A 16,773-nucleotide genomic window follows, 5' to 3' on the forward strand; every position below is an offset into this window, starting at 1 on the left:
GTTAGATATGTTCAGTGTGGGTCCGGGCTGCATGCTGCGGAATTTGATGATGAATCAAGACTCAGACCCAAGAAGTTCCCCTAAGATATCAGAGTTTCTAGCACTGGGGTCCAGTGTGCCAGTTTTGTGGAAAAAGACAAAGTGGTATCTGGTGTCTTTGTGTGTGTGTATGTGTTTGTGTGCGCATGTGAATATGTGTGTGTGTGTGTGTGTGTGCGTGCGTGTGTGTGTGCGCGTGTGTAAGCAGCTTTCTAAACCCCCGCTGCCTCAGATACAGCCTATTGAAGCGTGTCAGGTTTCTAAATGAAAGAGGTCGGGCACCAGCACCAGTCCGCAGTGCTGAGAAGGAAAGAAAGAACAGATGGAAAAAGGGACAAGTGGAAAAAAGAGCAAACAATCTGGTGTACGCAGAGAAACACGAGAGAAAGGGACAGAAATGAGAAAAGGGCAGTGAGAAATTGTACAAATGCAACAGGGAAGATGAAGGACACACCTGAAGAGGGGTACATTTCCCCTGTGTGGTGTACAGCTATTACCTAGGTTTTAGGGCTCCTTGAGAGGATGAATGGCGTTCCAGCAGCGGCTGTCAGTAGTGGCTGCACCTCCATCCATCCAGACACCCAGGGGACTCCATTACACCCTGATGGGCAGGGATGGAAAACCAATCGAGGGGATATGGGGACGAGGGAGAAAGCAATGTATGGGCGCTGGGAACTGCACAGACAGGCAATCTGCCATGATGTAGAGGCTCCTTTCCCAGTTCCTCCTCTTGGACCCAGCACGTCCTCCTGCTTTCCCTTCAAGCCCCGCTGTGCTCTAACGCAGTGGCTTGCCAGCTGACCGACCCGACACCTGCCACACTCATTCGCACTCTCCCTCTACTCCCCCTTTTCCTCCCAGGCCTCACTAGCCCCTTTTACACAGCCTGTTCAGGGAGGGATTGCTGCGCCGTTATTCTGCCTCGTCATTGTGTATAAAAGGTGTGAACACGGGATGAGGTGGGACATTGTTGGCGTGTCTTTAAGCCAGCACCGGTGGTAGTCACAGAGCCGGATCGATGTCTGTGTAAAACGGAGAACAGACACCGATGTTCTTGTGTTACATCTCACACCTCTGATTCTGGGACACTGGCGTGCTATCTAAAATCACACACTGGAGCGACTTTGTTTGGTTCAGTCTAAACAATTAAAGGCAGCATAATGAAGGGTCCACACAACAGCAATAGAGTGGGATCTCTGCATAAAGGGGGCTACTGAAAGCCCTGGCAGCATGCATTTGTTCACATCATCACATGGAGAACTGAAGCAGAGATGGATTTCATAGGAGGGAAATAGATGGGAGATGTGTTTGAACTGGGGTGGAATGTAATTTGTGATTTTCCTTAAGTTCAGCGGATTTGTAGGGAGCTCCAGTTCAGATTTGATTGCTGTGTTCGGGGAACGTTGAAGGCTGGGGGGTTAGCTGCAGTGTACGTAACCTCCCTTCTGACAGTGGAGATGAGCCTGTGTGAGACAGATCTGTTAGTACAGTGGGGGTGGTATGATAAATTCATTAGGGGCAGCGAAGGAATACAGATATTTATATAGCTACAGCAAATCAATGTTGAAAGTCATTCTCACTGACGGTTGTTTACCTCACAATGGAGCTGGTATAGAAGAATTGTGCATTTATTGATTCTTATTAAATGCTTTGCTGGCTTTGTTGTACTCTTTGTGTCTTTTTTCTAACTACTGGCGAAAACACATGCACCTCATTATATATGTTATTGCTCTTTAATGCAAATTTTCAGTCTAACTTTAAGTGTGTTGAGGATGTGAGGACACGGTTTTTCAGATATTCCTTGTAGGCTCTCTTTATGTCTCTGGACTGTGATAGATTTTCTGTTGTTTTTGGTCGTCCAGCAGCACATGAGATTTAAACAGTGATTACGTTTTGGTCTGTTGACATCTGTTTTGGGTAAATGGTGTAGAAAAGAAAGGCATATTTTACACACAGTTGGACAATGCAGCAGGATAGTGATTCTCCATATGCATGCATTTTTATCGCCAAACCGTGGAATATTCTTGACTGGTCAGGTTAGTCACATGACCTCAGTCCAAGTGAACACATCAGTTATTTAGACCAGACTTGAGGCAAAGAAAAAAGTTGTTTGCTGATGTCTGTTTGTTGTAGAGTTTATTTATGTTTTCCTAAAGCTCACACCGTTTTATTTCGATGTGCTGGAATACAAAGCCAAAACCAAACAAATATGTAACTGTCCAAATACTGGTGGATTAAACTATAATTCTCCCAATTACAGGAGGAGGAGCAGTGCTTAAAATTTATTCCTAACACATTTTCTATGTTTCTGTGTGGAAATAACAGTAATAAGAGTGTCTGAACCTGTTTGGTTAACATATTAATATCACTAATGATGATTTCTCCTTTTTCTCTTATGTAATAATCTTCTAATTGCATCCCCAAAATATCATCACATTACTCCAGATGTTTGGTTAAAAGTGGTGTGATATTTTAAGTGTGTGTCTGTGTGTTCTAAAAGCTTCACCTGAAACACACAGTTGAGCTACTCCACAGTGAGCGGGATAAACAAATGTTTCATAACAGTGGGTGAGGGGGTGTTATCCTGAAGATTTCTCTAACAAGAGCTTGTTTGTGTGGGTGGAACAAAAATAAGTTTTTACATCTATACTTGTACTTTACATCAGCGTTAGTGCCTCAGTCACTGAAAAATATCTCTATTCTGAATATGCACATTACCACAGATCCCTGGGTTATCCTTGCTTGCAGTTTATCATAACAGATTAAACCGATTTTCCTCAGAGCTATTCTGTCTTCTGGAATTTGTACTATTTTTATTTTGCAGTTCACGCACCCATTTTCTCTCGTTTTTATCTTTTTAGGTTGCCCTGTCTGCAGACGTCTGCTGCCTTTTTAAACATAAGTTGTGAAATGTCAAAATCAAGTGCGACACAAAATGCAACATATAGTCTGACATGAATACATCTGTGCAGGTGCCCTATGTCAAGGTGGCTCCAGAAGACATTCTGAAGGTTCAGTTCCCCCGGTTCACCACTCTGGACCTGAGGCCAACCAACAGTGACATCAGCCTGGCTGTGGCCGGCCTTCTCACCTTCTTTAACAGCACCGCCGCCTGCCTCATCTGTGCCCAGGCTGACTGTGAGTACAGCGTTCACACCCTCCCGACAAAACACACGATCACGCACACGCACACCTGTGGAGGATGCCCACACGCTGCCTTCCCTACGTCTGCCAACAAAGTGCAAACATTTTTTGTTTAATGTCTGCTATCCTTTAACACGTGTTAGCACACATAAGCTTCTCGCACGCACGCTGACTGTGTTCTGACAACAGATGCAGCGATTATCAACATCTCACCCTGTGACACGCTCCCTTCTGAGGCAGCTGCTGCACTCCACAGCCAGAACTCGCTCGCAGCAGCATGCCTGACATCTGCATCCCAAAATAAATTACATTTACTGCAAAATGCTTTCTCTTTTTCAATGTCATCATCATCCTTAAATTAAAATAATGATAATTAACGCTGCACTCTGTCATGTGTAATCTGTCTTAAAACTTCACTCTCAGTGTGGTGTCTGCAAGACTGTGTACACTCTTAAATCACTGCATGCTGAGGATCATAACATATCTTTGAGACAGACAAAAGAGACTGCAGATTTCATTTGCAATTGTATCCACCAGCGATCTGACCACCCTTTGTCAAAGGCACTCCTTAGATTCTAAAGATACTAAACTAAATGACCTTAAAAAGGCTTGAAAATCTGTTCGAGGAAAGTTATTTTTGTAAATAGAGAAGAAGATTAAATCATGGCCAGTTCCCACCCTCTTGTGGTCCAGCAAGCAGTAATTACAACTCCCTAGACAAAGGCACCATGACCCTGAGTGGCACCCGCTAACCTTTTTCCTAATCAGCACAAGGCTTTGAAGAAAGGAAATAGGCTTGAGACATCAGCGATGTGTTAGACAGCCCAGAGATGGCACGGAGCCACTGTGAGCTTCCCACCCCATCTATCTCGATTCTCAGTTCTTCTGCCTTTCAACTTCCTCTTTGACTGTCTCTTGGTCTTCACTTTGGAGTTACCTTTGATTTATAACCTTTAAAATTTGTCCCTTTAAGCAAAGCGTTTCATGTATTAAACCAAACCGGTATGTTTTTAGAGCTTTTTACGCAAATTGAGTTAAAGTAAATTAATGCAAATTTAAAACAATTTCTTTGATTCCTCTTCCATAGAAGTTGCCAAAGATGGCTTTTCATTATGCAGACATTGGAAAATGTTGCTGGAAAGAATTAATTAAACTTAAAGAACTAAAAGAAAATGCTATATATGTAATCGTAGTTTAACCTAACCCTACTACATAACCCATAATAACAGCTGGCGTCAAAAAATTTATCATTACTTGCTTTTCCTTCTAGATGTTGCCGTACCTGTCAGTCATTTTTCTAATTCAGGGCTCAGATCCTGTTTCTGTGACATTTATTCCACAGAGAGTTAGTGAATACAGCTCTGGCAAGAGCAGTGATAACAAGTGAACCTTTTACGTACCCTCTGACTTTAATATTGGCAAGTTTGGAGAAAAGAAACTCATTTTAACATTACTTCTCTTCCCTCTGGTTGTGTGTGGATGTGCAGGTTGGAGGGAGGTTCTTATTCTGTGCCTAAGAGAGAAAAGGAAATTGAATGAAATGAGATGAGATGAGAGTTAGAGAGGAGAGGAGAGGAGAGGAGAGGAGAGGAGAGGAGAGGAGAGGCTATTTGGCAGATGTGGGAGAGGTGAAATTTAGTGATTGGGGTGATGGCAGGGGAGGAGACAACCATGCTGGAATAATACACTAGCAACAAGAGGGAGACAGTCCAGGAAATGACGTGGCTGTATTGATTGCATCCTCTCATGTGACCCTCAATGAAAAATGCAGCCAATGGCTACATGCCTGGATTTGTGTATGTGTTAGTTTTTGTTTATCTGTGTGTAAAGGTCCATGTTCTGCAGCAGCATCAGCTGAAACCCAAACCACTTCGGCTCCAGCTCTACCAGCTCCACCCCTCCCCGTCAGCTCACACAGTCAGTTGGTCAGTTGGCAGCCCTCCTGTCGGTGGCTCGTCCACATGTGCCAGCCCCATTAATCACCCGAGCCAGTGACAGCCTAATAGACCGTGGCCAATTCATGAATATTTTCTAGCCATGGCTGAGGAGGCAGTAGTGGAAGGGGAGCTGTGGCCAAAGGCATGGTGCACACCAGGACGGACATTAATCTAGCTAACCTCCACTGTTGATGGCAGAGTGAGCAGTAGCAGCTGCAGTACTGTAACTCTGGGCAGAATACTGTCCATGTGGTTGAATTTTCAGACCTGCTGGGGGCCACCACATGTTGTGTGGCTGTGGCCTTTGGTAAATGAAAGGAGATATACATAAAAATGCGCGCACAGAATTCACCTGCATACATATACACTGTGCAAACTGCACACATCCACATGCATGCCGCTCCCGCACTCACAGGCACTGTGTTACAGCAGTGCACTTTCATTAGTGAGCTGATTGGTGTAGCTGTCAGTAAGCTGAAGGAGAACATCCAATAAGCTCTGGAATTTAACTGGAGCTACAGTGCAGGTACAGAATTTCTAAGTTCAACAAAATAGTAGGCCTCAAATGCTTGCAGAGCATTTTTCCACCTTTGATAGGCACAGCAGGAGAGCAAAGTTTGCCATTTTAGCTCACTGCCTTGTTACACTGCAGCTACAGTAGAAAACAACACTTCCACCAGTTGTTGTATCAAGGTTTCCACTATAATCTGCTCAGTAATTCAACGTGGCTTATGGTAATTGTTCTTTTTTCTGGTGATGATCAGATGCCTATGTCAAAAATTACAATTCTCCATTACACACAGTTTCAAGGGCCCACCTACTGACTCTATGTTTCATACTCTATGTGGTAATGACATCAGTAACCTGTAATCAGCGTTAGTCAGGTGGAAGAGATGCCTCAATGGCTTGTGAACTGGAAAATATACAAAGGTGTAAGAATGACAGTAACAGTATTTACAAGGGATGGTACTTATGACTTTGATAATAATAATTATACTGTAGCTAGTATCGATCCTGATGTGGAGGGCATCAGCGTCAGTAGTCAAAGTAATTGCAGTGGAGCTAGTAGTAGTAGTTTACAGCACTTTGTAATTTTAAAAGCTTCTCATTGAACGGATGGAAGGCAGGGGGCATTAAACTTGTGCTGCTTTTTGAACAAATGAAATGACTCAGAATAATGAGATTCCTTTTCACTGTGGAGAGTGTGTAGCGTTTGTTTGCAAATGTTTTTGCTACTGTAAAATGCAAACCATATACTTTCTCTTCTGCTTAATTAGAAAAAAAAAAAAAACAAAAGGGATTCTGGCTGATTTCTCACGTGTCAAAGAAATATTGCTGTTTCCATTAAAAGACATCAAGAGGCATCTATTGACAGCCATGTGTCTAGCCAGATTTCCATACAAATGTAGCACACATTTTAACAGAATATTCAGGAAATGAAGAAAAGACAGTCCATATTGGCACATGTTTCCATTCATTACTGTTAAATATTAGGAGTTGGTTGCATCAGGCGGTGGCACTCATTCTCCAGTTGGGCAGCATTAGACTGTGGCAGAGGAAGAGGTGCAAGAAGATGATGTTTATGATGCATAAAAAGAGTTGGATAGAAACCCATAGTGTGATGTTCTGGGTTTAAATCCAACAGGGCTTTTTTGCATTCAATCCCTTCCTTTCTTCCTCTATAATCTAGTTATCTAGCCTTAAAAGACAAAATCAAAAACCAGAGTCCTTTCAAATAGAAATATCCTTAGTGACTCACCCTATAGAGGGCATTTTTCTTACAGAAGGATGAGGTTCACCTGATCTCTGCTTTCTTTGCCCTGTTGGCATAATTCAAGCCATCTACAGTGGCAAGAAAGAGTAAGTGAACCTGTAAGAATTACCTTCATTTATGTATAAATTTATCCTATAATATTCTTCCAAGTTATTATTACGAACGAACACAATCTATTTTATTATCCTTATAACACACAAATCGTTGTATCATCCTTGTCCGCATTAAAAACATCATTCAAACATTCACAGTGTTGGTTAGGAAAAGTATGTGAAGCCCTGGGCTAATGGCATCAATGAAAGGAGTTATCAAACCTTGAGTCCAGTGAAAATGAAACCACATTGGAGGTGTGGGTTAGAGCTACTTTGACTTATAAAAACCACTTAAACGGTTTGAGTTTGCTATCCACAAGAAACATCTGCTGATGTGAACCATGCTTCATAAAAAAGACATCTCAGAAGACTTTGGATCAAGAATTGTTGATTCGTATGAAAGATATTCATCAGTACACAGTTAGACAAATTGTCTATTAATGGAGATGCCTTAGATCTGTGGCTACTCTCACTAGAAGTGAGTATCCAGCTAAGATGACTTCAAAAGCACAATGCAGAATGATCTGTAACATAACAAGGAACCTCAGAGTAACAGCAAAAAAACATTGTTCTGCAACTGAAGTTTGCCAAAGAGCAACTTCACATTTTACAAAACTACTGGGAAAATATTAATTATTGTTATTATGATAAACTATGAGACTTAGACTGGATTGTTTAATAGGAACTTGCAGAACAATATATGGTGTAAAAAGGGAGCTGCAAACAACATAAAAACATGATCCCAAAGGTGAAGTACAGTGGACAGACGATCATGATTTGGCTGTTTTGCTGCCTCTGGGCCTGGACAGTTAATCATCATTGAGGGGAAAATGAATTCCCAAGTTTACCAAGGTATCTTTCAGGATAATGGTTATATATAAGTCAAAGTTACTGGTGCCTGGAGGTTCCACCAGTTATTAAATCTACTTACTTTTTCCAACAGCAATGTGAATGGCTAATGGCTGTGTTCAATAAAGACACAAAAGACTGCAATTGTTGTGTGATAGTACCATAGGGTGATTTACATAGAGATCAGATCACATTTTATGACCAAATAATGCAGAAAACCAGGCAATTCCAAAGGGTTCACAGACATTTTCTTGCCACTGTATCTTGGGCCGTTTTAGGAATTTAGCTCTTTCTCTCTTCATGCAGTAATATCACACTCGATCTGAGAAATCTACAAATGGACCTTTCTGCAGTATAAGTCATTTGTGGTTTCCAGTGTCCCATATGAAGAACGGATATGAATTCTTTTTGCAGAGAGAGCAGGAATGATCAGCAGGAGCACATCAGATCAGCACCACCACGCTGTGGCTGTGATGAGTCCACTTTTATGGTAATTTGGGTTAATGGACTAATATGCTCAGACATACTTTAAATGTTTTGACACATGATCTTGTCGACATAAATAAAACTAGGTCTTATTCTCTTATTCTCTGCTCAATGAGTCATCATGATATAGGGCTGTCATCAAGGCTTCTGGGTCTGTGTTAAAAGCTTCATCTGTGTAAAGGGTTTGATTATATAATATTCACCTACACCTGTGAAGGAAATCATATTCAGCTGCTGTGTTATAATCACAGGTTAATGTTTTTACACACTGTGCCCCTGTGGTGTTGCAGTATTTGCAAAAGGGTGTGTGTGTGTGTGCGTGCATATGATCTCGCAGGCACCCAGTATGTGGTCAATGAGTGGTTACCTAAGTTGAATGTCAGCCCTCACTTTTATCAGTGTGCCCGAGAGAGAGTCGGAGCCATGTATCTTCCATGCCAATGAGGGAGTTTGGTCTAACTAACACACACATAGGTGTGTACTTCTACACTTGTGAGGACCCTCTTTGATATTTTCTGGATTCAAACTACACCACAAACCACACCCAACAGTAATGTCATGGGTTTCTGGAGTAAACATGTACTGATATTTTTGGACAGCAAAAATAAGATTTTCAGAAAAAGAGTTTCTGAAGTGAAGTCTTTGAGAATTCAATCCTGGGTGATTTAGTGACACCTGTGGTTACTGGCAATAACATTCCTTGTGCCGGCTTCACAGTTAAAGCCATCTTATTGTTTGCCAATAGGACACTTAAGAAACAACAGGAATACAAAGTGCTATGTTCTCCATTAGCAGTAAATTATCACAGTTCTGTTCAAGCAGCAGGGAGGCCATCAGTTAACCATGAGGCTGATGCCACTTAGATGCAGTTATTAACAGTAATGCTGGTGTACATCATAGACTGTGTATAAAAATGGACGTAGACTCCGGGTCTGAAAAGTGAAGCCAATGTGGAAGTTTCTTAAACCTGCATTCTATCTAATGACCATCAGGGGCAACTCCACAGGTTGCCAAAAGAAGTCTGATTGTATTGAAGTCTATGGGAAAATGGCTCTACTTCTCACTTGATTTATTATCTCAGTAAATGTTCTTGTAATGAGTTTATGGTCTCAATCGCTATTTTCAAGTCTTTAATACAACATAATGTCCTTTTTTTTTAAAAATTATGGTCCCATTTAGAGGAAAATAAACGATTAAGCAGGGTATGCAGTGCAGCAGGGCCACCGTGTGATTGACAGACTGTACCACACACAGCGACCTGCCTGACAACCAGGATAGACTACAGAGAAGGTCATATCCACCCCCCACTCCTCCTTAGCTCCACCTTCTTGTCCAAATATGGTTTTTACTGGTTTCAAAAAATCCAGTTGGTGAAGGCCAAATTCCAAACTTGAGGCTTCGAAACAGCGGTTCACAAGTCAGTGGATGACGTCACGGTGGATTGCCACTTGGTGTGCTTTTTCCTGTAAATCGCCAGTAACAATAAAAACTACAATATTAAGTAACTGATTAATTCATTTACATTCATTTAATGAAAATGGTAACCTAATGTTAATACTCCTGTTAACACTTCACTCCTGTGAAGAAGGAGACCAGCCAAAATATCCTCACCTTTTAAAAATGTTCTCACTCTCAAAGTCTTAACCTTGGTCCTCATAAAGACAGAAGTACAAGCAAACACACACACACACACACACACACACACACATTATCCCACAGTCTACAAGTCAAACTGTATTTTTTCATTCAGCTGCATGTTTTTCATTCGACTGAAACAGGTTCACCAAGAAGCAGTGAGGGAGCAACATGGCTGCTGTTGCCCTGGTGAAAAAAGATTCTGACTTTACTCCAGTTCAGCCAGAACGCTAAAGAGAATATGAGCTTTTCTTCTGTGTCACTCTGTGTGTATCTAGTACAGTGCACCGTCTAATGTCATGAACTCGACATGAAATTGCATTTGATGCTCTGCAAGAAGTTATAGAGAGTGGATGCACGAGTCAGACAAGGAGGGCAGTTCAGCAGAAGCTATTTCAAGCTCATCAAAGTTATTCTGCGTTATACTACCGAGGAAGCTGATCTGACAGGTTTGAGACGCAGGCAGGCAAGCAGGCAGCAGCAAGGAATGATGTCTCATGAGTGCACAGACACAGGGAGCCAGGTACAAGAAGAAAAACACACACACTGTAATATATTTCCATACAGCCAGGCTGAAAGACAGGCTGACGCTGAGACATAATTACAGAAGCTATTAGACATGATGCTGTTGACTTGGACCGCACTGTAGCGTGTGTTAATGTGCTGTGGAGAAGCTAAAGGAGCCAGCTTGATAACTAATGCTACACCAAAATTGGTCTCCATGTGACAGATGAACTGCTGTGCTGTTCCCATGGCAAAAATCACATAAAATATCTGTTGATGCAAAGTCTAGAGTGCCATTTTATATTACTTAAGAATGGAAATGGTGGGAAGGGGCTCTGCTAATGCTTCCTCCACAAACGTATGTCCTTCTCATATGACTCTCACAAGTGTTACATGAGTGCAGTGAGATTGAGGCAAATGGCCTAGGCGAGGCTGATGCAGCTGTAGCATCATCATGCTGTGGTTTCATTCAGGTTGTAGTTTTCTCACTCTAACACACCTCACAAATTAGTTTAAACTCCTATATGGAAAATTATCCCAATAACCTCTCAGAGTCTGCTAACATATGGATGCAAAGTGACTGGTGAAAAGCTGCTGGGAGCATTTTGATTAAGTCGGCTATGCTTTAATTAGGGCAAATCCCACTTACCTCACCGGAGTCAAATGGTCTATTATCATGGGATAGAATACAAGAGACGTTGCTGAAATGCCCCTTTGTGTTTGATGGCTTTACAATAATTGTAATTAAAGGTAATCAGTCTCATTGTTCTGCATGGAAAGGTTTTCATGGATTCATTGTTGTCAAATGTGGCAGAAAACAAATGAGAGGAACATTTTTTTGTTCTTGAGGACAGTGAACGCCTGTTAAGTTTATACTGCATTTCTCAGATTTGCTTGACTTTTCTTAACTTTTTTGGTTAACTTTATAAAAAGACTATTACAGTAAAGCTCCATCTCCTTGGAAGAGTCTTCCCTTCATTACAAGCAACCTCCTTATGTGTTTTTGTGTGTGTGTGTCTCACCGACAGGCTTATTGAACCTGGAGCAGCTCCTCAGGCAGTTTCTCATCTCCAAGGAGACTCTGTCAGTGCGCATGCTTGATGACAGCCAGGACCCGACCCCGCTCCTGAAGGAGATAAGAGATGACAAGACTGCCACTATTATAGTCGATGCCAACGCCACCATGTCACATATCATTTTGGAACGGGTTAGTATGGTTTACATGATAGCCATGTTATTTATGCACTGATAACTTGACTTTATTCCATATACAGTATAACTTAACTTTATACTGTTAAAATTCCCAAGACCCACATTTATATAATTCTCATACATCTTTAAAAGCAAAAGTAAAGAAGAATGAAAAGAAAAATGCCAAGGGCAAAAAGTGTTCAAGGCTAGAAGTAATTGTATATGTTGAGAGTGATTTTTTTTTTTTTTTTTTTTTTTACCGGAAGATGATTAGTCCTTAGTTTTGACCTGTAGAGACAGAGATTGTATTCCCTACACGACTCAAAGAATAGTGTGCAGAACATATAAAAAAGAAATGTGTTTTTTTGCCATCATACTTATACATATTTTCTCTCTTGAATCACACACAGATGACATGACTTTATACACTTTTCTGAGAGTGTGCGCAGCTGCTTGAGAGGGAAGGGTTGCGGAGCCCACAGACAAAGAAGGGTCCAAAATGAAATGGCCAAATGAATTGAGGCAATCTCATCAAACAAACTTGTTACATCAAATTATATGGATGAGTTGCAGTCACAGTGTTGCAGTGATTCATCGTCCATAAGTGAGAATTGTGCACAGTTAAATTGATTAGTGTGAGTAAGAAGAGACTCATAAAATGAAGGAGTCCTTTTGTCTACTTTCTAATACAGTCCATGTTATGGATTAAAACAATCTGTTCTGTAAGTCAGTGAAGCAAATGAAGTGCATTGATTCCTTAATGTCCTTTTTATCTATTATCCATCTGTTGGTTCTCTTCTCTTATTGCATATAAACGTAACTATAAATGTAATATGCAAAGCTATAATGCTCATCCAGCAAGACAACTTTCTGACAATGTTAGTGAGTGGCTCTGTCAGTAGCATAACAGTGTGACCTTTACTGTTTGTGCTTTCGTCACCAATGGCACATACAAACATTAATTAACATCTCAGAACATTATTAAGACCATGGACATTTTGCCTCAAGCATAATGCTGAAGGTTCTCCTGACTGGAGACTTATTGTGTGTTTGTAAATAGCCTTTATGGCATCAATAAAGGTGACTGTGGGAGCAGAGGAAGCGAGGGTGCTTGGCAGCAGCATATGGTCTCTTAGTAATTAATATACACCTCATTATTTCTAGGAGACAATGGATGGATGGCTAGAGTGGAGGTGACAATAACTGGAGACAGAAGGGGGTTGGGAGGAGAGGGAAGGAGACAGAGAAACATTTCTTTCACTTTCTACCTCATTCTCTCCATTATACTCTCCCTCTTTCTACCTCACGATTGTCTTCAATCTCAATCTCTCACTTCGGTCGAGTGTTCAGGCTGCCATCAGTGGTCATCCAGTCACCATGGCAACCCTGGGCCACAGAGCAGCAGGAAGCCACAGTGGGATGTCTCATCTCGGTTCCCCTTCTCCTTCCGTCTCACTCTTCAATTTCAATGTGGAGTTGCTCTGTTTCTCACTCTTTCTTCTCTGCCCAAATGCAAAGAAGACAATTTCTTCACACCTCTCTCCCCGTGTGGTCTTGTGTATCCATCCCTCTATCTCTCACTCTTTTGTCTCCTTTATGTATAACTCTGTTTGTCTCTCTGTTTGTCAAGAGACAATCCTGCTGCAGGGTAGCAGGAAATTGGAAGTCCCGCCCCTAATATTGAGTGCGTAGTTGCCAAACATATCAAAGCTGAGTGCCAGCATATTTGCCAGTCTCAGATGATGATAAGAGTGCCCAGCTTGTCTAAAGGGACAGAATCGTCCTTTGTCATGCAAGACATTGCCTCTTATTTGTCTGTTTACATCTTACATCAAACCCTCATCACACAAAGGTCTTACTCTCTGAGGTTTTAGCATTCACAGGGGTTTAGGTCAGCAGTGTTAGCATTCTGAATGTAATCTCATTCAGCCAGGCCTCCACTGTTTTGCACAGCTGTACAGAACCAAAGTGGGACAGATAGTGAGCCCAGCGTATGGGGGTAGCGCAAACCTTGTGCACTCTGACCAACTACTGCGGTAGAACAACAAGGAGATCAAAAAGTGGGCAGGGAGGCTTATTTTGAACACAGCGAAAGGAGACCAAAAGGATATTTTTCATCCGCTGCTTGTTTCGGTTGTATTGTGTCTTCTGAATGGGATGTGGGCAGCAAATGAAAGGTTATAATGTCAGTGTCTGTTTGGTAATATTAAACACACAGGTCACCCAAGGCAAAGATTCGGTGCTTTGAAGTATTTCTTTCCATGTTTTGAGTAAAAAGGAAAAAAAAAAAATCTCTACCACCTTGTGCCAATATTTTATTATCTTGCTTTGCTCACTGTGTGTAATCCCTGGGCAGATGGGATTAAGAAACCACTTCCCTGAAGCGTAATAATTACTTTACACAGTTGTCATGCTTATAGTATTTTCAGAGTAATAACATACTAAGTATACTTAATGGGGAAAGCTTTATAAAGACATCATTAGAGGTCATCCAGAGGTTTAAAATGAAAGATGTATTTGGATGAAATTACTGTTATTATTTCACCTGAAGAGCACTTGCAATGAATTTTCAGCAACTGAGTGACGTATACTCCTAATGCCATACGTGCACCCACACAGATATGACAGCCAAATATCTGTTATTAAACTCTTTCTGATGACGCACATCCTTAGAATAATGACAGTGTGGAAACTATTTATTATGGAAAAATTTGGCTCTACATTTGAGTAGATCCAGGTGTGGTAAACGTACTCCCTGAGTAGCTTCTCAGAAAAGAGGGATGAGGATTAATTCATACTCATGAAGAATTTCACTCAGGATTAAAAGATGATGTGTGAAAATGAATCCCTGGTAAAGGAGGATGCGCTTTGAAATGCCCCCTTTGGTTTGATGTTTACATCTACATGATATTTATTGATTTTAATCATAATGTGCATTGCAGCGTGATTAAATAGAAGTCTATAGCTCGATGATTTCTTTTTGGCTAATGATTTTAATGAAATGAAACTATGAAAAGTTCACGCTGTCCTTCACAACTGCTCCTCTCGGTGACTTTATTTTAATCAAATTGTAAGACAGTGTCGTGCAGCATACTAATGAACGTCAGAAATTAATTGCTCCATTGAGAGCCATCGTCAGATAAGAATGTGTCTGGTCTTATCAAGATGTGGATTTGATCAGTTTTCTGTTGAGAGTGGAGTTTCACTGAATCACTGACCTTTCAACTTCTCTCCCCTTCTCTCTGCACCCCTTTATTCTTTACTCTCTCTGCTTTCTGCTTGATTTCCACCTCTCTCCTCTGTTCCTCTGACCTTCATCTCAACATCTTTTTGTTCACAAATCCTCAAATTTCTGTTTTGTGTCTTTTGTACCTTCTTTCTCTTACATTTTTCTTCATCTTTCCCCTCTTGCCCCTCTTGTCTTTTGCTCTGCAGGCATCAGAGCTGGGAATGCTGTCTGTCTACTACACTTACATCTTCACCTCTCTGGTAAGGAAACGGGAAATGGTGTGGGCATTTAGAGACAATATTGATTCCACACCCACGGGGGCAACATTAGTACTGTAATGCTGTGCTCCTGCAGTGTATGAAAATATAACGCTTAAATTGGTACTTAGCTGAATGAATGATTTAATCAAACACATACATAATAAGAGTGATTTAATTGCTACAAGTAATACTGTTGTGGTTGTTTCTGCTGATGTTTGTTGTCCCATTCCCGTTAATGCAATATTTCAGGAGCACCTTGAGGGAATTTCATGTCAAAAATGTTCACATGGACTCAAGGATGATCTGATTAGAATTTGGTGGGCAAAGGTCAAGGTCACTGTGATCCCACAAAACATGTTTTTGGCGATAACTCAAGAATTTACTAATTATGACAAAATTTCACACAAATGTCTAATAGAATAAAATGATAAAATGATGCAGTTTTACATCCAAAAGGTCAAAGGTTAACTACATTGTGACATAATATTCTGCAAATGCCCTTTTGTGGCCATTATTTATCACTGTAACTCAGGCGCAGAAGGAGATTATGATCATGTTTCACATTTGGTCAGACACTGAATTGGTGACACTAATCTTGGGTGCCCACCTTGAAATTGTGGTGACTGTATTGATGTTCTGTGCTGCTGAGATCAACACTTGAAGCGTTCAAAGCATCCACATTTTAGAATTTGTACCTTTTTTATTTCGGTCCATCCATGTTTCGGTCATTGTCATGGCGACAACTTGGTCTCCTATGAGAATCAGCTTTATTGGCCAAGCATGTGAACACATTCAATGATTTTTACTGCTCTTTGTAACAACATACAGCAAACTTAACAAAGTCAAATCAGATTAATAAATACATTTAATACCCTTTACTAAACTCCTTCCAAGTCTTCACTACATGTATTATATGAGTCGGGACAGACATGGATGTAAACCAAGCATACAACCACGAGGAAGTCATTCTAGTTCTTATAAATATGATTTTTGGAAGTCTGGTAAGCTTTCAGTGAATGAGCCATGAAATCATCGTAGCATTTCTTTCTTTCTTTCTGTCTTTCTGAATGAATGAATGAATGAATGAATGAATGAATGAACTGCAAATTTTTTAATCATATCAATATTCATAATATTCATAATCATTATTTTGTGGGTGATTTACTCGGTTATGGCTGGTTTGCAAACTAAGCCTACACTGTATAATGGTTCATTCTTGATTGGTTCTCATTGCTCAGTTAATTGGCACAGAGTGCACCTCATGGTGTTGGTTCTGCGATGTTTCTTGCTTGTTTGTAACTGTTAGCCTTGAACCCTTGTAATTTGAATTAACATTTTGGGAAGTGTTCCATTATGTAATGTCTTTTCATCCATGCCCATAAACATAGTTAATCTTAATGTAGTTGTGTAATGGATGCTTCATATTGGATGTTGTGTATTGTTTACAGGGACAGTGTCTTCAAAAGAGGTGACAGAGGCAGAAAGAGAAAGATCTGAGAGGGGCAGCTAGAGGGAGTGCTTCTTTGCAAAGTTGCTTTCAAAGCAGAAACAGGCTAATCGCTGAATTATTATGACTTAAATATAACAGACACTTCTCCAGTAGGTATACACAAAAGTTACTAAGCGATTTTTG

General features: G+C 40.8%; 1 protein-coding gene across 2 annotated transcripts in view; it reads left to right on the forward strand.

Moving 5' to 3' along the window:
- grik4 (glutamate receptor, ionotropic, kainate 4) overlaps positions 1-16,773 on the forward strand; it is a 274,319-nt gene that overhangs the window by 183,057 nt on the left and 74,489 nt on the right. For both annotated transcript variants that reach the window (XM_071497060.1, XM_071497061.1), the window contains 3 exons: positions 3,012-3,177; positions 11,489-11,667; positions 15,087-15,140. In XM_071497060.1, the coding sequence (XP_071353161.1) occupies positions 3,012-3,177; positions 11,489-11,667; positions 15,087-15,140 (399 nt within the window). The remainder of the gene's footprint in view (positions 1-3,011; positions 3,178-11,488; positions 11,668-15,086; positions 15,141-16,773) is intronic.

This window comes from Trachinotus anak, unplaced genomic scaffold (assembly GCF_046630095.1).
Source record: "Trachinotus anak isolate AG129_WGS33_773 ecotype Australia unplaced genomic scaffold, CSIRO_AGI_Tana_v1 ptg000014l, whole genome shotgun sequence".
In the NCBI taxonomy this organism is placed as follows: Eukaryota; Metazoa; Chordata; class Actinopteri; order Carangiformes; family Carangidae; genus Trachinotus; species Trachinotus anak.